The 24,738-nt window shown below is 48.9% G+C and overlaps 2 protein-coding genes and 1 long non-coding RNA gene across 5 annotated transcripts in view; all 3 read left to right on the top strand.

The window, feature by feature from the left end:
- On the top strand, positions 1-11,413 carry khsrp (KH-type splicing regulatory protein). Its single transcript, XM_071389927.1, has 18 exons — positions 1-207; positions 1,417-1,516; positions 1,672-1,731; positions 1,829-1,865; positions 2,006-2,064; positions 2,156-2,227; positions 2,784-2,841; positions 3,200-3,371; positions 3,518-3,616; positions 4,295-4,423; positions 4,849-4,951; positions 5,969-6,093; positions 7,322-7,627; positions 7,722-7,837; positions 8,899-8,993; positions 9,171-9,380; positions 9,826-9,998; positions 10,293-11,413. The coding sequence occupies exons 1-18, from the start codon at positions 121-123 to the stop codon at positions 10,299-10,301; spliced, it is 2,010 nt and encodes a 669-aa protein (XP_071246028.1). The 5' UTR covers positions 1-120; the 3' UTR covers positions 10,302-11,413.
- Positions 11,414-11,629: 216 nt separating this feature from the next.
- dcaf15 (DDB1 and CUL4 associated factor 15) overlaps positions 11,630-24,738 on the top strand; it is a 28,321-nt gene continuing 15,212 nt past the window's right edge. For 2 of the 3 annotated variants that reach the window (XR_011673535.1, XM_071389925.1), the window contains exons 1-7: positions 11,630-11,792; positions 12,663-12,760; positions 19,185-19,323; positions 19,957-20,063; positions 20,234-20,376; positions 23,062-23,223; positions 23,938-24,543. Coding sequence is in view for 2 of the 3 variants with exons in the window: in XM_071389925.1 (XP_071246026.1) it covers positions 11,700-11,792; positions 12,663-12,760; positions 19,185-19,323; positions 19,957-20,063; positions 20,234-20,376; positions 23,062-23,223; positions 23,938-24,543 (1,348 nt within the window). In the remaining variant the exon portion in view is untranslated. The remainder of the gene's footprint in view (positions 11,793-12,662; positions 12,761-19,184; positions 19,324-19,956; positions 20,064-20,233; positions 20,377-23,061; positions 23,224-23,937; positions 24,544-24,738) is intronic. The other variant, XM_071389926.1, reaches the window with a different exon arrangement.
- On the top strand, positions 16,611-17,704 carry LOC139568190 (uncharacterized). The gene is made up of 3 exons (XR_011673536.1): positions 16,611-16,972; positions 17,239-17,545; positions 17,636-17,704. It is a non-coding gene; the product is annotated as an uncharacterized lncRNA (long non-coding RNA).

Here is a 24,738-nt window from a genome sequence, read left to right as displayed (position 1 = left end):
CTGCGCCCTCCCCGCATTTCGCCTTTCTCATCTTCCCGCTTCTGCGCAACTCTGCTCGGCCTAACTACCTGTCCAAACCCCCCGTGTGTGTCTGTGTATTTCCCCAAGAGAGCAAGCAGCATGTCGGACTACGGCTCACCCGGGGCCGGAGCGGGCGCTGGAGGCAAAAAAGATGCTTTCGCGGACGCCGTGCAGCGAGCCAGACAGGTAAGGTCGGAGTAAGGATCTAGCGAGACTGGGGCACTGAACCAAGCCAGTCTGTTGTGTGCGCTAGCTACGATGCTAGGCTAACTAGCTAGCTTGCAACGAGGCCGTCGATGGGTTACTCGAATCGATGGGACCGACCGGCTTGGTGTGTGGGTGAAATCAAAATGCGAAAAACCTAGAATTGAACATCATGTTGGTGTACGCATGTGTGGGTTTGTTTTTAATATTAGCTAACGTTAAACGTTCGCGTTCGGTACCACTACAAGGTTTACGCTAGCTAGAGTGCTACTGTTAGCTGGTTAGGCTAGCTAATAGTGTTCTCGGCGTGCGTGGCGATGCTTTCCTTGTTCTATCTAGCTACGCTAGCAGCTAGCCAACAAGCCTAAAACACCGATTTCTAGCGTAACGTAACTAGTTAGCAAACACTAACGTTACCGTTAGGTGCCTGGATAGCAAACTAACTAATGTTGGTGATCACAAAAAGCCCTCAATTTATATTCCGGTAGACCTACCATTTAGTGAGTAGTTAACTAGTTAGTTATCAATCATTTAACGTGGTTAGCGTTAGCCTTAAGTTTGGTAACTAGCTAGCGTCAGTAGACTATCACAAACTTAAGGTCGTAGCTAGCTAGTTCAATAACGTTAACTAATGATGTAGACGTTTCCACATGGAACCTGCGATGCAAACTTTTCCAAAACAGTCAAATTTTGTCGGCCAATGTTTCAGAATAGCTAACTTGCATAGCTAGTGGGACACAAACACGCTCTATCTAGTGTTAACGTTAACTACTGCCGACATGTCTGTGATACGAATTAGGCCAGTATCTCCAGACGAGATCCTCTTATCCCAGTCTGAACTAACCCCGGGCGTAGAAAATAACTACCTAGGGCTGCTTCTCAAATGGCACCACAGGGCTCTGGTCAAAAGGAGTCCATTATAGGGAGTATAGAGTGCTGTTTGGGATCCAACCCAGCTATTGTGTAATAAAGGGATGCGGGAGGGTACATGGTTTGTGTAGAGGTGATATACTTGGGCAGCTACAGATCTAGGATCAGGTTACCAGCTCCAGATTCAAACCCGGGGAAGATTATAAAAAACGTATCTTGGGCCAACTTCATTCTCCTTAGGAGCTCACACAATGCATTTGAATGGGATACTTGTTTTACCCAAGTCTTGGCCATATACCTCATGCTGTGTGTGTTCCCTAGATTGCAGCTAAGATCGGAGGAGATGCTGGACCTCCAAGTAACAATGGAGGAGGAGAGGGCTTCCCGTTCCAAACACTGAAACGCTCTCTGGAGGATGGAGGTAGGAGACCAGGGGAGGGCAACACATGGAGTAATACACACAGAGGAAACCCGAGACAGTGGGGAGCACATATACACTATGTACACACAGAGGATCATGTTTCTGGAGCCTTACTTCGGGTGGTATTGAGGTGGATGTTTTTCCTGTTTTATCAGACCAACCAGATGCCAAGAAGATGTCTTCCCAAGGGGACAGAGACTCAGCCACTGCTTTGTGTACGTATACCGAACAGACAATCTCTTGTCTCTGCCTATCCTCTCACATTCATCAGTTGCTTTCTATTGGTTGGTAATGCATTACTCTTCCCTGTAGCTATCGGAGCTCAGCTCGCTGCCCTGTCTCAGCAAAGGTATTAATAGAAGGCCATTTTTTTCCCTTTTTGTCTGTCTTGTATATTTTGCAGTGTTCGATTCCCAGGTGTTTTGGGCTTGTTATGAAGGTTAAGCATTCATTCCTCCTTTCTCTCCTTTCTCCCTCATTTCTCTTCAGTGTCAGACCCTCCACTATGACAGAGGAGTACAGAGTGCCAGACGGCATGGTCGGACTCAGTGAGTACACACATAGTATCGCTTGGGCTCACACAGAGAAGCTGTTCACACATACTCTGATGAGATGACCTCACGGCTTGTTTCTCCACAGTCATTGGTCGAGGGGGCGAGCAGATCAACAAGATCCAGCAGGACTCGGGCTGCAAGGTCCAGATCGCTCCAGGTGAGCAACTAGGTGCTCACATCTCTTTTTATATACTACCTCTACTATCTCAGCATGCAACCCAGATGGCACCCTATTCCCTATATAGTGCACTACTTTAGACCAGAGCCCTATTCCCTATATAGTGCACTACCTTTGACTGGAGCGACAGCCATTATTATGACAGATAAAATTGCACTGCGTTGGGTTTAGAGCTCAACAAAGGCATTTTGCTGTCCTTGTGCACGTGACATTAAAACGAGAAACTATACGGCACTGCTTTTGACCAGGACCTTGAGCAAATATAGTGCCCTACTTTGGACTAGAGCAATGACCTTTTAGGGATACTACTCTAGGCCAGTGCCCTGGTCAATAATAGAGCATTACATTTGACCGGAGCATATGCCTTTATAGTGCACTACTGTTAGTGCACTACTTTTGACCAGGGCCCATAGGGCTCTGTTAGTGCACTTTGTAACTAATAGGGTGCCAATTGGGATGCGTTTGTAGTGTGCCAGTGAGACAGATGTTTGTTGTTGATGTACTTGTTGATGTTTACTTGTTGTTTGTGTTTCAGACAGTGGTGGCATGCCAGAGAGGAGCGTCTCCCTCACAGGAAACCCTGACGCCATCGCGTAAGACATTTACACTAAGTCTGTGTCCCCATAGGGCTCTGGTCTAAAGTAGTGCACTACATAGGGAATAGGGCTCTGGTCTAATTTAGTGCACTATATAGGGAATAGAGCTCTGGTCTAAAGTTGTGCACTATATAGGGCCCTGGTCTAATTTAGTGCACTACATAGGGAATAGGGTGCCTTTTGGAAGTATCCCTTGTAGCTGTGTGGCACATTTAGGGTTCGATAGTTTTTCCTGGTCGTTTGATCTCAATTGGACAAACCTCTGGGCACTGGCATAGGGGCTATGTTAAGAAGTATATCTGATCATGACACATCTCTCTAACTACTTCCCTCCCCGTTGTTTCCTCCTCTTCAGGAAAGCCAAGATGTTTCTGGATGAGATTGTATCTCGGGGGCGGGGTGCTCCTTCCTCCTCTTTCCACGAGTCGACCAATGGGCAGAGTGGCTCCATGCAGGAGATGATGATCCCAGCTGGCAAGGCCGGCCTAATCATCGGCAAGGGAGGAGAGACCATCAAACAACTACAGGTTAGACCACACACAAGGGAATAGAGAGACCATCAAACAACTACAGCTACTAATATAATGGGAGGGAAGTACTAGGAAACCAACACTATACATAAGTCATGTCTGCTAGATGGAGATAGATGGATATATATATCTCTTCCCTGTAGGAGCGTGCTGGAGTAAAGATGATCCTCATCCAAGATGGTTCCCAGCCACCCAACATGGACAAACCCCTGCGCATCATCGGAGACCCCTACAAAGTACAGGTAAACTCCCCTGCTGCACGTACTGCGTACACCACACGCCCCTGCTGCACGTACTGCGTACACCACACACCCCTGCTGCACGTACTGCGTACACCACGCGCCCCTGCTGCACGTACTGCGTACACCACGCGCCCCTGCTGCACGTACTGCGTACACCACGCGCCCCTGCTGCACGTACTGCGTACACCACACGCCCCTGCTGCACGTACTGCGTACACCGCACGCCCCTGCTGCACGTACTGCGTACACTGCACGCCCCTGCTGCACGTACTGCGTACACCGCACGCCCCTGCTGCACGTACTGCGTACACCGCACGCCCCTGCTGCACGTACTGCGTACACCACACGCCCCTGCTGCACGTACTGCGTACACCACACGCCCCTGCTGCACGTACTGCGTACACCACTTGCCCCTGCTGCACGTACTGCGTACACCACTTGCCCCTGCTGCACGTACTGCGTACACCACTTGCCCCTGCTGCACGTACTGCGTACACCACACGCCCCTGCTGCACGTACTGCGTACACCACACGCCCCTGCTGCACGTACTGCGTACACCACACGCCCCTGCTGCACGTACTGCGTACCTGGATATGGGGCTGGTTTATGTCTGATATTGTCAGGTAGTCCTGGCTGACTTGATCAATATCTGTCTCTTTCCCTCTCTCTCTCTGCAGCAAGCCAAGGAGCTGGTGAATGAGATTCTGAGAGAGAGGGATCACGCTGGCTTTGGAGACAGAAACAATTTTGGCAACCAAATGGGGGGAGGAGGAGGAGGAGGAGGTGGCGGAGGAGGAGGCATGGATGTGAGTAGGATCTTTGTTTATGAGATGGATTGAACTTGATTCTAGTTGGAACTCTGGGTTTGACAGAGTTGTGGAGGTCAAACTCACCCAGGTGCTTCACTCTGTGTTCACTCCACCTGTTCCCTTCCCTAACACCATGGCACAGGGAAGGCAGCCCTGAGGGGTTCAACCCATAGAATTAGATGGACTAGAACGTTAAATAGAACGTCTGACAGTGGCGTCATTGACTTGATTTGAGAATGCTCGTTCTAAGTCTATGATTAAACGTTCTAGAGTTCCAGCCGGTAGAATGACTGTGGCGTTGCAGCTACGTTCAGTAACAACCCTCAAATAGAACTCTGTTGAAGGTCTTTGCATCATCAGTATCGTGTGTTTCAGTTTGGCCAGATGCCTTTTCCTCATTGTGGTGTCTCTTCATTGGCCAGGTGCCGGTGCCCCGCCACTCTGTGGGAGTTGTGATTGGTCGAAGTGGAGAGATGATCAAGAAGATCCAGGCAGACGCTGGAGTTAGGATACAGTTCAAACCAGGTGACGATCACTACTTCCTGCTACGGAAAACTACCATCTGTTCTTGTTCAGCTAGTCCCTGTATCTCCCCTTTAAACCCTGCTTCAGTTGTTATAATCACTATGGTAACTCTCTCCCTCTTTTTGTTCTCTCTCCCTCCCTCCCCCCCTCTCTCTGTCAGATGAAGGTACATGATGTATAAGACTCAAACCCACACCTACAACAGATTTAAAATATTTCTATCATAGGAAACATTGGTATTTTATCATGGAATGTTTTTACACGTGATCATAGGTCCAGGAAAAACACACTGAACTCAGACCTCCTGGCATGTGTTAGTACCACAACATTTAAATCAATCACTTGACTGTGGAGCGAACCTGGGGCATGTTCAGTATGGCCCCGCCGTAAGAAAACGGTTTGCAACTGGAAACTCCAGTCTGTTGTTATTGGACAAGTCCAGGTAGCGCCTTCCCGTTTTGACCCTGCTTCAGTTGAGTGTTATGATCCGTATGGTAACTCTCCCTCTTTGTCCCCTCCCCCCCTCTCTCTCTCCCTCGGTCAGATGAAGGTACAGGACTGTATATGAAACTCAGACACCACACACACACTTATACACAGCAGATTCAAGTGTTTCTATCGGGTCAGAAAGGGCATGTTAGTTAACCTCATCTTAGAGGTGCCAATCTGTTATGGGACAAGTCCAGGTAGCAACTTCCTGTCTTGACCCTGCTTCAGCTGAGTGTTGTGAACAGTATAGTAACGCTCTCCTTCTTTTTTTCCCCTCACTCCCTTCCCCCTCTCTCCCCCTCAATCCCTTCCCCCTCTGTCAGATGAAGGTACAGGACCGTATAAGAGAAACATTTTGACTGGAACCTTCTATTGGTTGAAACGATGATCATTATGATGACTCTCTTTCGCTCGATCTCTTTCTTTCGCGCGATCTGTGCTTCCCTCCATCTTTCTCTCGTTCTTTCGATCGCTCTCTCCCCTACCCCTGCTCTCCCTTCCCCCTCCTCCCCTCCTCTCTCTCTCTAGATGACGGTGCAGGTCCTGATAAGATAGCCCACATCATGGGCCCTCCGGACCGCTGTGAGCACGCTGCCTCCATCATCAACGAGCTGCTGCAGAGCATCAGAGTCAGGGAGGACGGAGGACAGGGGGTACGTACACTACCCACTGCAGGCTTACACATGGGAGGCTAGGGGTTCAAAGGGGTTACACATGGGAGGCTAGGGGTAGGGGTTCAGAGGGGTTACACATGGGAGGCTGCAAGGGGGTACATGTGGGGTGTGAAGGGAAGTGGTACTAGATGGCAGGGGGACACCGAGTTAAATATAAGATGGTGCAGGGGTATGGACAGGATATTTTCTGGTCTTGAGAAGGAGAGATGTCTTGAAGGACATAACTAAAATGTCTACAGTGCCTTGCAAAAGTATTCCCCCCCCCCCCCCCTGGCATTTTTCCTATTTTGTTGCATTACAACCTGGAATTTTATTTGTATTTCATGTAATGGACATACACAAAATAGTCCAAATTGTTGATTTGAAATTTAAAAAATAACTTATTAAAAACTGAAAAGTAGTGCGTGCATATGTATTCACCCCCTTTGCTATGAAGCCCCTAAATAAGATCTGGTGCAACTAATTACCTTCAGAAGTTACATAATTAAAGTTCACCGTTGTGCAATCTGAGTGTCGGATTCTTCCCATCCGAAGCCGCTCAGAACAGTTTGTGCAATATTCTGACATTTTGGGCGTTCGACATCACTTCCCTTCATTAGTCAACAGTAGAGATTCTTCACTTCCCTTCGTTAGTCAACAGTAGAGATTCTTCACTTCCCTTCGTTAGTCAACAGTAGAGATTCTTCACTTAAGTGTTGTCATTCAACGATAGACTACTCGTTTTCGTGCACATTTTTTTCACTTGCAAAATACACACCAAACATCTTAGTTGGATGCAACTCAGATCTGCTCTGCAAAAATGTCAATTTTAATGACACAATTTTTTGAGTTCTTAGATTTATAGCAGACTATTTTGAGGAAGTGTATAATAGCTACGGAGTTTCCAAATGGTCAAATAGTACTACTGGCCCTTTTTGTGGTTTTCAAGCGAAGGTCTTTAAAAGGTCCTATGCGAGCGCGGTCCTATGCGTGCGGATGTAACCAATGTGATATGGCTAGCTAGTTAGCGGTGGTGCGCGTTAATAGCAATTCCCCTTGCTCTGCCGCCGCGGCTTTTGTGGCGCGATGGCTAACGATGCTTCGAGGGTGGCTGTTGTCAATGTGTGCAGAGGGTCCCTGGTTCGAGCCCAGGTAGGGGCGAGGAGAGGGACGGAAGCTATACTGTTACACGGATGCCTTTAACTGTGTCTCCCTCTATCTTCTCCAGGGTCCTCCAGGTCCACCTGGCACGGGGGGGATGCCTCAGGGTGGCCATGGCAGGGGGCGAGGCCAGGGCAACTGGGGCGGTCCTCCGGGAGGTGAGGTTACCTTCTCTATCCCCGCCCACAAATGTGGCCTGGTGATTGGTCGCGGTGGCGAGAACGTCAAGGCCATCAACCAGCAGACGGGGGCTTTCGTGGAGATCTCGCGTCAGCCGCCGCCCAACGGTGACCCCAACTTCAAACTGTTCATCATCAGGGGGTCCCCTCAACAGATAGATCATGCCAAGCAGCTCATAGAGGACAAGATCGAGGTACGGGAGACACGTGTCAACACACCCAGTGTATAATTTAATAGTCCCACATAAAGTGTAAATGGAATGAATGGTTTCCCCTCTGCCCCTCTAGGCTCCTCTGTGTCCTCTAGGGGGTGGTCCTGGTGGACCTGGTCCTGCTGGTCCAATGGGCCCCTACAACCCCAACCCTTACAACCCAGGGCCTGGTGGCCCCGGAGGACCCCCGCAGTAAGTATGCACACCTACAACCCCCAACCTTGATAATGCAGGGTCCCCACACACACACACACACACACACAGTAGATAGAGCACCTACTGGACATGAAGGACCAGGTTCCCTGTCCCAGGCTAGTGCTACTGGACATGAAGGACCAGGTTCCCTGTCCCAGGCTAGTGCTACTGGACATGAAGGACCAGGTTCCCTGTCCCAGCCTAGTGCTATAGCACCTACTGGACATGAAGGACCAGGTTCCCTGTCCCAGGCTAGTGCTACTGGACATGAAGGACCAGGTTCCCTGTCCCAGGCTAGTGCTATAGCACCTACTGGACATGAAGGACCAGGTTCCCTGTCCCAGGCTAGTGCTACTGGACATGAAGGACCAGGTTCCCTGTCCCAGGCTAGTGCTACTGGACATGAAGGACCAGGTTCCCTGTCCCAGGCTAGTGCTACTGGACATGAAGGACCAGGTTCCCTGTCCCAGGCTAGTGCTACTGGACATGAAGCACCAGGTTCCCTGTCCCAGGCTAGTGCTATAGCACCTACTGGACATGAAGGACCAGTTTCCCTGTCCCAGGCTAGTGCTACTGGACATGAAGGACCAGGTTCCCTGTCCCAGGCTAGTGCTACTGAACATGAAGGACCAGGTTCCCTGTCCCAGGCTAGTGCTACTGAACATGAAGGACCAGTTTCCCTGTCCCAGGCTAGTGCTACTGGACATGAAGGACCAGGTTCCCTGTCCCAGGCTAGTGCTACTGAACATGAAGGACCAGGTTCCCTGTCCTAGGCTAGTTTGCATCGCTACAGTTTGTTATACATCTATGCACATAAAAGAAAGGGGTCTATTGTTAGTGCGGTGAGCAGCTCTGATCCCCCTTTGCTGTTGAGGGATTTTTATGGCTCAAAATGTTTGATTTGTAACACCGTTTGTCTCATGTGTACTTTGTATGTGATTCACATTTCTTCCTCTGAATAAAACAAGGCCACATGTTAGTTAAAGCCAATGGGTGTCCTGCGTTTTGGTGTGTTTGACTTAGATATGAAGTGTCTAATCGTTCTCCTCTCTCTCCAGTGGCGGCCCCCCAGGTGGTCATGGTTACGGGGCCCCTCAGGGCTGGGGCAACACCTTCCAGCAGTGGCAGGCCCCTGGAGGGCCACACGACCCCAGTGAGTAGACACGGCTTCATATACACTGGTCTGGAACTCCATCAGGCACTTTCCCTCCTCTGGTCAATCAATTTTTCCCTGTCAACACTCTTTCCTCTTTTTTACCTTCTCGTTTCCTCTTTTACCTTACCCTCTTCCTCCCTTTCAAACCTCTTTCTCTAATCTTTCCCCTCCCAGATAAGGCAGCGGCAGACCCCAATGCAGCGTGGGCAGCCTACTATGCGCAGTACTACCAGCAGCAGCCAGGGGGCGCCATGCCGGGACAGGCCCCCAACGCCCCAGCAGCCGCCCCAGTCCAGGCAGACCCCTCCCAGGCAGCCCAGACCCCTGGAGGCCAGCCAGACTACACCAAGGCCTGGGAGGAATATTACAAGAAGATGGGCATGGGTAAGATCATCGCCATGGTTATGATCATCGCCGTGGTTATATTGACTTTACAATGACATGTCCTATAGTGCAATAATCAATAACAATATATCACTAGAAACAAAACACACAAGAAATGATAGCGGATCCATTTAGTGAAAATAAACTACTGAATAATCACAGTTGGGTCGGCACTTGCAAAACGGCGGCCATCTTGATCCAGAAGACCTCCTGTAGTACTGTCCCGTCTCCAGACAGTTCAGGAGATCCTGTGTGTTACTAGAAAAGGACTGAAAGGCCTTCACACTGTATAGAGTCCTTATACATGCCACCTTTTTAATGGACACTTTTCATCCAGAAGATGTCAGATTTATTTCTATACAGCAGAATTGTGATAAACACTATTTTCTTGTCCAAGATGTTGATCTTAAAATCTGATCCACTTTCCCTCCGTCTCTCTCCTCAGCCCAGCCCGGTGGAGGTGCTGCAGCAGCGCCGGCTGCAGCTGTAGCCGGGGGAGGAGCCGGAGGACAGCAGGACTATAGTGCAGCCTGGGCTGAGTACTACAGGCAGCAGGCGGCCTTCTACGGCCCTGGAGGGGCTCCGGGACAGGCTGCCACCCCTCAGCAAGGACAACAGGTAAAACACACACCCACCCCTCAGCCAGGACAACAGGTAACACACACACACCCACCCCTCAGCCAGGACAACAGGTAACACACACACACCTACCCCTCAGCCAGGACAACAGGTAACACACACACACCTACCCCTCAGCCAGGACAACAGGTAACACACACACCCACCCCTCAGCCAGGACAACAGGTAACACACACACACCCACCCCTCAGCCAGGACAACACGTCACAGAAATCTGGGAACACTGGACAGTTACTTTAACTTCTCTCTACACTCTCATTCTCTCTATGCCAGGCCCAGTGAACCAAATCCAGCCAGTCTCCAGCCTGTCAGACGCATGGACCGGGAGGACTGTCTCTTCACTGCAGCAGCAGACACATCCCATCCAGCTCTCTGGACTTTTTAAATGTTTTCTTCTGGGTTTAAGTCGTAATTCAAAAAATGTCTAGTTTTGACGGAAGCAAAACCTTAATTCCCTCCCTCAAATACACTCCCAGTACCCCTCCCTCTTATCCCAGTACCCCTTCTTCCCTTCCCCTAAAATTCCCCTTGTTTTTCTTTTCTTTCTTTTTTACAAAAACTGAAAAATAACAAATTCTACGATTTTTGCTGATGAAATGATTGAACAACTTGGTAGGGTTGTTTTTCCTTTATGTTCCCCTGTCCTCACCCTGCACCCCTACAGTATCTGCCTGTCCTCACCCTGCACCCCAACCCCTACAGTGTCTGCCTGTCCTCACCCTGCATCCCAACCCCTAGTGTCTGAGGAGGTGAAGGGGAAGAAAGGAAGATAGTAAAGAGCTCCGGCTCATAGGCCTAGCTAATACCCATCTGTAAAATACATGGACTCGCACTTCTCTCATTTGTTTGTTTTCCTGAGGAATAAACTGTCGTCTAGCAGTACTTTGGAGTATAACTACTAATATTCAGCATCAGTTTGTAAAAACGAGTTGTTTTTTTGCAAGCAAAAGGATATTTTTTTGCTTTTTAGGCTTATTTTCATTTTTAATTAACGTCTAGTTCAGTTAAAACATTCCCTGTGTTGATGACGTAGCAGCATTTTTTCCCCCTCCCCCCCACCCACATAATTTTACTTAGTTCATATTTTTCAGTAACTAAAGGGTTGGCCTGGGTTTGTGTGTGACTGACTGTGTGTACAAGCGCCTGTTTCTAAGGATGCTTGCTACATTGTGTGCCTGCCTGTTATGTTGGTTATTTTGGCACAGTTTGTGTCCCCAAGGCCCCCGTCCCCTTGCTGACTTCAGATCAGATTGCTGCATCATCAGATGGGATGCCTTTTATTTTATTTTTCCTCATGTTCCAAGAAGTCGTGTTATATGTTGTATGCTGTTTTTTTTGTTTTTTTTTACTTTTTACTGCTTGTTTTTAAAAACTTCACAATAAAAATAAGTATTGAGATATTTGGTGGATTGTATGTTTTGTTGCACATAGTTTTAAATTGAAGTCAGAGGTATGACTAAAGTATTAGCTTCAGCAAGAACACTGCTATACTTATGTTCACTACAAACATAATTTGTGACAAAAACAATCATATTGTTCACCCTGTAACCAATCACATGCCGAGAGATTTGTTAAACGTTCATATATGCCAATCGGACTGCTCCCACGATGATCGAGAACCAATGGGAAAGCCATGGGTCGGAGATGGTAGGCAGGGCGTAGTGAACACTACGGCGGAAAATGGCGCCCAGCTCGAAAACCGAAAAGGACGGTAACAAACAAACGCAGAGAAAACACAAAGAACATGTCGTCAAGCTTCTAAACCGTGGAAAGGTATGCAACAAACTAGACAAGAGAATGGCACAAGCATGGCTTTTGCGAAGAATGTGAAGTCGCAGGTTCAATGTCTCGATAGTGCAAGACCCTGCGGATGCTAGCTAGTTAACGCGTTTCTAAGCACCAACTTGCTGTACGTTAGCTAGCAGGCTGACTCGTTAGCAAATCACCTTTGGCCAAAACCAAGCTACAATCCATGATAACTGAGTTAACAGGCTGGTTGCTGTATTGTGTGAGGGAATGTTGCTAGCTAGTTAACCGTCTATCCCAAGCCACTTGGCTAGCTAACGTTTGTTGAACCGAGCAGTAAGCCAGCTAGCGCACGTTAACTGTTTACTTCGCATTCACTAACGCAACAAGCCAATTGACTAGTTTTGCATTTGTAGTCGCCGCTGGCCATTTCAGATCACTATGCACGGCATGCCTCTGTTGCAATGTTTTTCAATTCTGGTCTTGGGGACTGCTGGCCTTTTGTTTCAGCTAACGTTAAAGGTGATGCTGATCAGCTAGTTAAATCAGGTGTTAATGTTGATTTAAAACAAAACCATGCAGTGTACACCCTAGAGACCTGGATGAAAGACCTGGTAGTAGAGTGGTCAAGACTGGTTTCCTGGACTCAGACCAAGCCTCGTCCGAGTGCTGTAGGTATCAAGCATCTCAGAGTAGGTGCTGATCTAGGATCTGAGGTACCTCCTGTCCAAGTAATCTTACTCGTAATCTGAAAGGCAAAACTGATCCTAAATCTGCTCAACTACTCTGAGATGGTTATACATACGACCCCCTGGACTAACAAGCTGTTTCAATGGAGGTTCTTTATTGGTTACTTTGACCACTTTTCACTAACCTTCCACGTCCTCTCTCCTATAGTTGTCTGGCCAGTATTCTCAGCGCTTGTTCAGGAAACTACCACCGCGTGTCTGTGTTCCCCTGAAGAACATAGTCAGCGAGGAGTTCCTCAGAGCAGGGTGAGTGTTTGTGAAAGAGTGAGTATGTCTTTCTACAATGTAGAAAATAGTGAACATGACAAAAACCCTTGAATGAGTAGGTGTGTCCTAACTTTTCACAGGTGCTGTGTATATACAGTTTTTATTTTTACTCTTTTCTACATTGAATAATAGTGAAGACATCAACACTATGACATAACATATGGAATCATGTAGTAACCAAAAATGTGAAAAACAAATATTTGAGATTATTCAAAGTAGCCAATGCTTTGCTTGGTGACAGCTTTGCACACTCTTGGCATTCTCTCAACCAGCTTCATGACGTAGTCGCCTGGAATGCTTTTCCAACAGTCTTGAAGGAGTTCCCACATATGTTTAGCACTTGTTGGATGCTTTTCCTTCGCTCTGCCATCCAACTCATCCCAAACCATCTCAATTGGGTTGAGGTTGGGTGATTGTGGAGGCCAGGTCATCTGATGCAGCACTCCATCATTTTCCTTCTTGGTCAAATAGCCCTTACACAGGCTGGAGGTGTGTTTTGGGTCATTGTCCTGTTGAAGAACAAATAATAGTCCCACTAAGTGCAAACCAGATGGGATAATGTATCTCTGCAGAATGCGGTGGTAGCCCTGCTAGTTAAGTGTGCCTTGAATTCTAAATAAATCACACCACCACCTCTATGTTTCACAGTGGGAACCACACATATGGAGAACATCCGTTCACCTCATCCGACACGGCGGTTGTAACCAAAAATCTCAAATTTAGACTCATCAGACCAAAGGACAGATTTCCACCAGTCTAATGTACATTACTCGTGTTTCTTGGCACAAGCAAGTCTCTTCTTCTTATTGGTGTCCTTTAGTAGTGTTTTCTTTGCAGCAATTCGACCATGAAGGCTTGATTCATGCAGTCTCCTCTGAACAGTTGATGTTGAGATGTGTCTGTTACTTGAACTCTGTGAAGCATTTATTTGGACTGCAATTTCTGAGGCTGGTAACTCTCTATTGAACTTATTCTCTGCATCAGAGGTAATTCTGGGTCTTCCATTCCTGTGGTGGTCCTCATGAGAGCCAGTTTCATCATAGAGCTTGATGGTTTTTGTGACTGCACTTGAAGAAATGTTCAAAGTTCTTATTTTTCTGGATTGACTGACCTTCATGTCTTAAAGTAATGAAGAACTGTTGTTTCTCTTTGCTTATTTGAGCTGTTCTTGCCATAATATGGACTTGTTATTTTACCAAATAGGGCTATCTTCTGTATACCTCCCATACCTTGTCACAACACAACTGATTGGCTCAAACGCATTAAGAAGGAAAGAAATTCCACAAAATAACTTTTAACAAGGTACATCTGTTAATTTTGGTTACTACATTATTCCATGTGTGTTATTTCATAGTTTTGATGTCTTCACTATTATTCTACAATGTAGAAAATAGTAAAAAATAAAGAAAAACCCTGGAATGAGTAGGTGTCCAAACTTTTGACTGTTACTGTGTGTGTATATGTATATACGCTACTGTTCAAAAGTTTGCGGTCACTTATGCATTTATGCCTATAAGGCCAGCATCCCGGAGTCGTCTCTTCACTGTTGACTTTGAGACTGGTGTTTTGCTGGTACTTTTAATGAAGCTGCCAGTTGAGGACTTGTGAGGCGTCTGTTTCTCAAACTAGACACTCTAATGTACTTGTCCTCTTGCTCAGTTGTGCACCGGGCCTCCCACTCCTCTTTCTATTCTGGTTAGAGCCAGTTTGCGCTGTTCTGTGAAGAGAGTAGTACACAGCATTGTACAAGATCTTCAGTTTCTTGGCAATTTCTCGCATCGAATAGCCTTAATTTCTCAGAATAAGAATAGACTGACGAGTTTCAGAAGAAAGTTCTTTGTTTCTAGCCATTTTGAGCCTGTAATCGAACCCACATTCTGATGCTCCAGATACTCAACTAGTCTAAAGAAGGCCAGTTTTATTGCTTCTTTAATCAGGACAACAGTTTTCAGCTGTGCTAACATAATTGCAAAAGGGTTTTCTAATGATCAATAAGCCTTTTAAAATTATAAACTTGGATTAGCTAACACAATGTGCCATTGGAACACAGGAGTGATGGTTGCTGATAATGGGTCTCTGTACGCCTATGTAGATATTCCATTAAAAAAATCTGCCGTTTCCAGCTACAACAGTCATTTACAACATTAACAATGTCTACACTGAATTTCTGATCAATATGATGTTATTTTAATGGACAAAACATTAGATTTTCTTTCAAAAAAGATGACCCCAAACTTTTGAATGGTAGTGTGTGTGTGTGTCATCAAAGTCAGAGCTAGTAAGGGGGGAAAACACACACTCCTCATCTCCACACACACACACCTCAGGTCCACACACACCAGGGATGCAAACTAGTCACCTTTCGGCGAAATTTGCCATTTTGAATCCAAAATAGGTGACCTATGTGATTCGTGTAGATCCGATGAGAAACATGAGGGGGGGGGGCTTTGGATCATTACTGGCTGTATGCAAGGCTCAGCCAATAGTTCACATAACAGAATGCAGCACGCGACTGAAGAGAGAAGAGACAACCAATTTGCTAGTTACAGCATCAGCGCGCGCTCTGGAAAGAGCGGAGAGTGGAATGGCAGTTTGCCAGTTAACTTACAGCAGCGCGTCCCTTGAACCATAACGAAGAGGTAACGTTAGGTGAGAAGCCTGGCCACAGAGACGGGGGTGAAGAGGTAACGTTAGGTGAGAGGCCTGGCCACAGAGACGGGGGTGAAGAGGTAACGTTAGGTGAGAAGCCTGGCCACAGATACGGGATGAAGTAACATTAGGTGAGAAGCCTGGCCACGGAGACGGGGGTGAAGAGGTAACGTTAGGTGAGAAGCCTGACCACAGAGACGGGGGTGAAGAGGTAACGTTAGGTGAGAAGCCTGGCCACAGAGACGGGGGTGAAGAGGTAACGTTAGGTGAGAGGCCTGACCACGGAGACGGGATGAAGTAACATTAGGTGAGAAGCCTGGCCACGGAGACGGGGGTGAAGAGGTAACGTTAGGTGAGAAGCCTGACCACAGAGACGGGGGTGAAGAGGTAACGTTAGGTGAGAAGCCTGGCCACAGAGACGGGGGTGAAGAGGTAACGTTAGGTGAGAGGCCTGACCACGGAGACGGGGGTGAAGAGGTAACGTTAGGTGAGAAGCCTGGCCACAGATACGGGATGAAGTAACATTAGGTGAGAAGCCTGGCCACGGAGACGGGGGTGAAGAGGTAACGTTAGGTGAGAAGCCTGACCACAGAGACGGGGGTGAAGAGGTAACGTTAGGTGAGAAGCCTGGCCACAGATACGGGATGAAGTAACATTAGGTGAGAAGCCTGGCCACGGAGACGGGGGTGAAGAGGTAACGTTAGGTGAGAAGCCTGACCACAGAGACGGGGGTGAAGAGGTAACGTTAGGTGAGAAGCCTGGCCACAGAGACGGGGGTGAAGAGGTAACGTTAGGTGAGAGGCCTGACCACGGAGACGGGGGTGAAGAGGTAACGTTAGGTGAGAAGCCTGGCCACAGATACGGGATGAAGTAACATTAGGTGAGAAGCCTGGCCACGGAGACGGGGGTGAAGAGGTAACGTTAGGTGAGAAGCCTGACCACAGAGACGGGGGTGAAGAGGTAACGTTAGGTGAGAAGCCTGGCCACAGATACGGGATGAAGTAACATTAGGTGAGAAGCCTGGCCACGGAGACGGGGGTGAAGAGGTAACGTTAGGTGAGAAGCCTGACCACAGAGACGGGGGTGAAGAGGTAACGTTAGGTGAGAAGCCTGGCCACAGAGACGGGGGTGAAGAGGTAACGTTAGGTGAGAAGCCTGGACCACAGGATGACGGGGATGAAGTAACATTAGGTGAGAAGCCTGGCCACGGAGACGGGGGTGAAGAGGTAACGTTAGGTGAGAAGCCTGACCACAGAGACGGGGGTGAAGAGGTAACGTTAGGTGAGAAGCCTGGCCACAGAGACGGGGGTGAAGAGGTAACGTTAGGTGAGAAGCCTGACCACGGAGACGGGGGTGAAGTAACGTTAGGTGAGAAGCCTGGCCACAGAGACGGGGGTGAAGTAACGTTAGGTGAGAAGCCTGGCCACAGAGACGGGGGTGAAGTAACGTTAGGTGAGAAGCCTGGCCACGGAGACGGGGGTGAAGAGGTAACGTTAGGTGAGAAGCCTGACCACAGAGACGGGGGTGAAGAGGTAACGTTAGGTGAGAAGCCTGGCCACAGAGACGGGGGTGAAGAGGTAACGTTAGGTGAGAGGCCTGACCACGGAGACGGGATGAAGTAACATTAGGTGAGAAGCCTGGCCACGGAGACGGGGGTGAAGAGGTAACGTTAGGTGAGAAGCCTGACCACAGAGACGGGGTTGAAGAGGTAACGTTAGGTGAGAAGCCTGGCCACAGAGACGGGGGTGAAGAGGTAACGTTAGGTGAGAGGCCTGACCACGGAGACGGGGGTGAAGAGGTAACGTTAGGTGAGAAGCCTGGCCACAGATACGGGATGAAGTAACATTAGGTGAGAAGCCTGGCCACGGAGACGGGGGTGAAGAGGTAACGTTAGGTGAGAAGCCTGACCACAGAGACGGGGGTGAAGAGGTAACGTTAGGTGAGAAGCCTGGCCACAGAGACGGGGGTGAAGAGGTAACGTTAGGTGAGAGGCCTGACCACGGAGACGGGATGAAGTAACATTAGGTGAGAAGCCTGGCCACGGAGACGGGGGTGAAGAGGTAACGTTAGGTGAGAAGCCTGACCACAGAGACGGGGGTGAAGAGGTAACGTTAGGTGAGAAGCCTGGCCACAGAGACGGGGGTGAAGAGGTAACGTTAGGTGAGAAGCCTGACCACGGAGACGGGGGTGAAGAGGTAACGTTAGGTGAGAAGCCTGGCCACAGATACGGGATGAAGTAACATTAGGTGAGAAGCCTGGCCACGGAGACGGGGGTGAAGAGGTAACGTTAGGTGAGAAGCCTGGCCACAGAGACTGGGGTGAAGAGGTAACGTTAGGTGAGAAGCCTGGCCACAGATACGGGATGAAGTAACATTAGGTGAGAAGCCTGGCCACGGAGACGGGGGTGAAGAGGTAACGTTAGGTGAGAAGCCTGACCACAGAGACGGGGGTGAAGAGGTAACGTTAGGTGAGAAGCCTGGCCACAGAGACAGGGGTGAAGAGGTAACGTTAGGTGAGAAGCCTGGCCACGGAGATGGGGGTGAAGTAACGTTAGGTGAGAAGACTGACCACAGAGACGGGGGTGAAGAGGTAACGTTAGGTGAGAAGCCTGGCCACGGAGATGGGGGTGAAGTAACGTTAGGTGAGAAGACTGACCACGGAGACGGGGGTGAAGAGGTAACGTTAGGTGAGAAGACTGACCACGGAGACGGGGGTGAAGATGTAACGTTATGTGAGAAGCCTGGCCACAGAGACAGGGGTGAAGAGGGAACGTTAGGTGAGAAGCCTGGCCACAGAGACGGGGGTGAAGAGGTAACATTAGGTGAGAAGCCTGACCACAGAGACGGGGGTGAAGTAACGTTAGGTGAGAAGCCTGGCCACAGAGACGGGGGTGAAGAGGTAACGTTAGGTGAGAAGCCTGGCCACAGAGACGGGGGTGAAGAGGTAACGTTAGGTGAGAAGCCTGGCCACGGAGACGGGGGTGAAGTAACGTTAGGTGAGAAGACTGACCACGGAGACGGGGGTGAGGAGGTAACGTTAGGTGAGAAGACTGACCACGGAGACGGGGGTGAAGAGGTAACGTTAGGTGAGAAGCCTGGCCCCAGAGACGGGGGTGAAGAGGTAACGTTAGGTGAGAAGCCTGGCCACAGAGACGGGGGTGAAGAGGTAACATTAGGTGAGAAGCCTGGCCACAGAGACGGGGGTGAAGAGGTAACGTTAGGTGAGAAGCCTGACCACAGAGACGGGGGTGAAGTAACGTTAAGTGAGAAGCCTGGCCACAGAGACGGGGGTGAAGAGGTAACGTTAGGTGAGAAGCCTGGCCACAGAGACGGGGGTGAAGAGGTAACGTTAGGTGAGAAGCCTGACCACGGAGACGGGAGTGAGAAGGTGATGAAGCGTACTTCATGAACTGTAACCAAAAAACAACTGGCATTTGGAAAGTTTGAGGTGAGGGAGAAAGTGTGGTGGAACAACTATTTTTAGAGTTAAGTATCTTGCCATCTGGATGGGATTCTCCATTAGCTAACCAGAGAAATGTTGAGCAACATTGAGCCAACTGAACTAGTCAATTAAATCCTCATCTCCACACACACCTTGTGTCCCCACTTTCACACCGCTCCCACTCTCACACCGCTCCCACTCTCACGCCCTCCCTCTCTCACACCCTCCCTCTCTCACACCCTCCCTCTCTCACACCGCTCCCTCTCTCACACCCCTACCTCTCTCTCACACACCTCCCTCTCTCTTGTTCCAGACACATCTTCCTGGGGTTCACTAAGTGTGGTCGTTACGTGCTGTCCTACACCAGTGACTGTGGAGAGGACGATGACTTCTCCTTCTACACCTATCACCTCTACTGGTGGGAGTTCAACCTACACAGCAGACTCAAACAGGTAGGTTGGACCGACTGGGAACCATCTCCAGTGCCGTCCGTATGGCCTAAAGAGATGTGGACCAGCAGAACAGACCTACTAGATACAGTACATGGACTCACCGTAGCCTAAACCAACCAGGAAGTGGTCTCCAGTGCCGTCCGTATGGCCTAAAGAGATGTGGACCAGCAGAACAGACCTACTAGATACAGTACATGGACTGACTGTATGTAGCCTAAACCAACCAGGAAGTGGTCTCCAGTGCTGTCCGTATAGCCTAAAGAGACGTGGACCAGCAGAACAGACCTACTACAGTACATGGACTGACTGTAGCCTAAACCAACCAGGAAGTGGTCTCCAGTGCCGTCCTTATAGCAGTAATGAGGTGGATGATGTGTTGCTGATTGGCCTGTCAACAGTTACACTAGCTACAATGGTGAGGAGATGGAGATGATTTCATCCCTCTCTTTCATCATTCTGTTGTCCCATTTTGCCTTTTTTTTTTTTTTTTTACTTATCATCTCTTCATCTCTCTTCTCTCTCTCCATCCCCCTCCTCTCTCCATCCTCCTCTCTACTCTCCATCCCCCTCTTCTCTCCTCGCCATTCTCCTCTCTCTCTCCTCTCCATCCCCCTCTCTCTCCATCTCCCTCAGGTGCACCATGTGCGTCTGTTTACAGGTGAGGACATCTACAGTGATCTCTACCTGACAGTGTGTGAGTGGCCCAACGACCACTCCAAGATCGTCATCTTTGGCTTCAAGTAAGACATCAAGCCAGCTTACATTTGGTCTTTGTAGAGATGTCTGTGATCAGATCAGTGACTGGACATTTCTTTATGTTCTCTCTTTCTCTCCCTCCCTCCTTTTTTCCCTCCCACACCCCTACACTCTACCCTCCCTTCCCCATACTCTCTCTCTTTCTCTCTGTCAGTACTCGTAGCTCCAGCTCAGTGTTGATGAATCTGATGATGAGTGATGAGAACAACAGAGATATCTACATCACCATCGCCTCCATGCCTCCTCCCAGACCCTGCTCTCAGTGCTGCCCTACAAACACCTCTACCATACGCACAGGTACACACACACACACACACACACACACACACACACACACACACACACACACACACACACACACACACACACACACACACACACACACACACTCAGACCCTGCTCACAGTGCTATCCTACAAACACCTCGACCATACGCACAGGTACACACACACACACACACACACACACACACACACACACACACACACACACACACACACACACACACACACACACACACACACACACACATACACACTCTCTCAGACCCTGCTCACAGTGCTGTCCCACACCTCTACCAAACCACAGGTACACACACACACACACTCTCAGACCCTGCTCACAGTGCTGTCCCACACCTCTACCATACCACAGGTACACACACACACTCTCAGACCCTGCTCACAGTGCTGTCCCACACCTCTACCAAACCATAGGTACACACACACACACTCTCAGACCCTGCTCACAGTGCTGACCCAACACCTCTACCATACCACAGGTACACACACGTTTCTCCTCTAGCTACCAAGCACACAGACAAACCTGATGGCGGAAACACTATTATACCGTTTTCTGTCCTCTTTAAAACATTTTCTCTCAAAACATTCGCAGTCTGGAACATGGTTATATGTTGAACAGTCTCTCTAGGTAGTGGAGAGTGTCTGGAACATGGCTATATGTTGAACAGTCTCTCTAGGTAGTGGAGAGTGTCTGGAACATGGTTATATGTTGAACAGTCTCTCTCTAGGTAGTGGAGAGTGTCTGGAACATGGTTATATGTTGAACAGTCTCTCTAGGTAGTGGAGAGTGTCTGGAACATGGCTATATGTTGAGCAGTCTCTCTCTAGGTAGTGGAGAGTGTCTGGAACATGGCTATATGTTGAACAGTCTCTCTCTAGGTAGTGGAGAGTGTGGAACATGGCTATATGTTGAACAGTCTCTCTCTTTCTCTCTCTAGATAGTGGAGAGTGTCTGGAACATGGCTATATGTTGAACAGTCTCTCTCTAGGTAGTGGAGAGTGTCTGGAACATGGCTATATGTTGAACAGTCTCTCTCTAGGTAGTGGAGAGTGTCTGGAACATGGCTATATGTTGAACAGTCTCTCTCTCTCTAGGTAGTGGAGAGTGTCTGGAACATGGCTATATGTTGAACAGTCTCTCTCTAGGTAGTGGAGAGTGTCTGGAACATGGCTATATGTTGAACAGTCTCTCTCTCTCTAGGTAGTGGAGAGTGTCTGGAACATGGCTATATGTTGAACAGTCTCTCTCTCTCTAGGTAGTGGAGAGTGTCTGGAACATGGCTATATGTTGAACAGTCTCTCTCTAGGTAGTGGAGAGTGTCTGGAACATGGCTATATGTTGAACAGTCTCTCTCTCTCTAGGTAGTGGAGAGTGTCTGGAACATGGCTATATGTTGAACAGTCTCTCTCTAGGTAGTGGAGAGTGTCTGGAACATGGTTATATGTTGAACAGTCTCTCTCTCTCTCTAGGTAGTGGAGAGTGTCTGGAACATGGTTATATGTTGAACAGTCTCTCTCTAGGTAGTGGAGAGTGTCTGGAACATGGCTATATGTTGAACAGTCTCTCTTTCTCTCTCTAGGTAGTGGAGAGTGTCTGGAACATGGTTATATGTTGAACAGTCTCTAGGTAGTGGAGAGTGTCTGGAACATGGTTATATGTTGAACAGTCTCTCTAGGTAGTGGAGAGTGTCTGGAACATGGCTATATGTTGAACAGTCTCTCTCTAGGTAGTGGAGAGTGTCTGGAACATGGCTATATGTTGAACAGTCTCTCTCTAGGTAGTGGAGAGTGTCTGGAACATGGCTATATGTTGAACAGTCTCTCTCTCTCTCTAGGTAGTGGAGAGTGTCTGGAACAGTCTCTCTCTAGGTAGTGGAGAGTATCTGGAACATGGTTATATGTTGAACAGTCTCTTTCTAGGTAGTGGAGAGTGTCTGGAACATGGTTATATGTTGAACAGTCTCTCTCTAGGTAGTGGAGAGTGTCTGGAACATGGTTATATGTTGAACAGTCTCTCTCTAGGTAGTGGAGAGTGTCTGGAACATGGTTATATGTTGAACAGTCTCTCTCTAGGTAGTGGAGAGTGCCTGGAACATGGTTATATGTTGAACAGTCTCTCTCTAGGTGGTGGAGAGTGTCTGGAACATGGTTATATGTTGAACAGTCTCTCTCTAGGTGATGGAGAGTGTCTGGAACATGGCTATATGTTGAACAGTCTCTCTCTCTCTAGGTAGTGGAGAGTGTCTGGAACATGGTTATATGTTGAACAGTCTCTCTCTAGGTAGTGGAGAGTGTCTGGAACATGGTTATATGTTGAACAGTCTCTCTCTAGGTAGAGAAGAGTGTCTGGAACATGGCTATATGTTGAACAGTCTCTCTCTAGGTAGTGGAGAGTGTCTGGAACATGGTTATATGTTGAACAGTCTCTCTCGTCTGGAACATGGTTATATGTTGAACAGTCTCTCTCTAGGTAGTGGAGAGTGTCTGGAACATGGTTATATGTTGAACAGTCTCTCTCTAGGTAGTGGAGAGTATCTGGAACATGGTTATATGTTGAACAGTCTCTCTCTAGGTAGTGGAGAGTGTCTGGAACATGGTTATATGTTGAACAGTCTCTCTCTCTAGGTAGTAGAGAGTGTCTGGAACATGGTTATATGTTGAACAGTCTCTCTCTCTCTAGGTAGTGGAGAGTGTCTGGAACATGGCTATATGTTGAACAGTCGGTACCAGGTGGTCTATCCCTTCCCTACCTTCCAGCCTGCCTTCCAGCTGAAGAAAGACCAGGTGATCTTCCTCAACACCTCCTATTCCCTGGTGGCCTGCTCTGTGTCCCTCTGTCCAGGTAGGAGACATCACAAACACACACTTCATCTTTCTGGTTCAGTTTAATTTCTCTCTACCCCTTCTCTCTTTCTTTCTCGTTCATTTACCCTCTCTTTCTTGTTTCTCCTTTGATGATATGACTATCTCCCGTCTCCTGTGGGATGTTACTAAGTCCCGTCTCCTGTGGGATGTTACTAAGTCCCGTCTCCTGTGGGATGTTACTAAGTCCCGTCCCCTGTGGGATGTTACTAAGTCCCGTCTCCTGTGGGATGTTACTAAGTCCCGTCCCCTGTGGGATGTTACTAAGTCCCGTCCCCTGTGGGATGTTACTAAGTCCCGTCCCCTGTGGGATGTTACTAAGTCCCGTCCCCTGTGGGATGTTACTAAGTCCCGTCCCCTGTGGGATGTTACTAAGTCCCGTCCCCTGTGGGATGTTACTAAGTCCCGTCCCCTGTGGGATGTTACTAAGTCCCGTCCCCTGTGGGATGTTACTAAGTCCCGTCCCCTGTGGGATGTTACTAAGTCCCGTCCCCTGTGGGATGTTACTAAGTCCCGTCCCCTGTGGGATGTTACTAAGTCCCGTCCCCTGTGGGATGTTACTAAGTCCCGTCCCCTGTGGGATGTTACTAAGTCCCGTCCCCTGTGGGATGTTACTAAGTCCCGTCCCCTGTGGGATGTTACTAAGTCCCGTCCCCTGTGGGATGTTACTAAGTCTCGTCTCCTGTGTTGTCAGCAGGTGAGCAGGGTCATTCCTCTCAGATCCTGTTCAGAAAGAGAGCCACAGCACCCACCTCAGAACATCAATCCACTCCATCGTCCTCTTCATCCTCTTCCTCTCACGGGTCTCCCGACAGCCGCCCGCTAACCGCCAAACCAAGCCCCGCCCCTCTTTCCCCTAGCCAATCACAAGCTGCCGCCCGGGCGCGAGAGTTCGCCGCCGACCTCTTCAGACGTGCCCAGGGAGGAGGGAGGGAAAACGAGGGAGGAGAGAGGAGAGGGAAAACGGAGGGAAGCGAAGTAGGAGAGGAGGTCGTCGTGACTGAGAGAGAAGGGGTGAGCGTGGAGAGGGATAGAGAACAGAGGGAAGACACACAAACGGATCAACTGACCAGCGCACCACAGACTTCCACTTCAGCTGGGAACCAAAGTTTGTTGCGACCTTTGCAGGAGGACTCTATTCAGTGTAGTGCGGTGATGTCTCCTGCCTCCTCCTCCTCCTCGTCCCCCCCCACTCCTCATTCTTCTCAGGAAGCAGGCTGCAGCGAGCCGGGATATGTCAATTACACCCGCTTGCAGTACCGCATGCCACAGCCGGGGGCGCCAGAGCAGGATGCAGGAGGTGAGACACAGACACACTGTAGAATAAATGTTTTCACATGTAACACACAATGTGCTTGGTCATGTAAATAGGAAGCTGAAACTCCTCCCTCTTTTTCTGTCTCGCCCTCTATTTCTGCTCACCCCTATCCCTCTCTCTATCCCTCCCTCCCTCTCTCTCTTCCCTCACCCCTCACTCTCTCTCCCTCTATCCCTC

This window comes from Salvelinus alpinus, chromosome 2, assembly GCF_045679555.1.
Source record: "Salvelinus alpinus chromosome 2, SLU_Salpinus.1, whole genome shotgun sequence".
Classification (NCBI taxonomy): Eukaryota; Metazoa; Chordata; class Actinopteri; order Salmoniformes; family Salmonidae; genus Salvelinus; species Salvelinus alpinus.
Note: the sequence above shows the minus strand (reverse complement) of the source record. Positions and strands in the feature narration are given on the sequence as shown.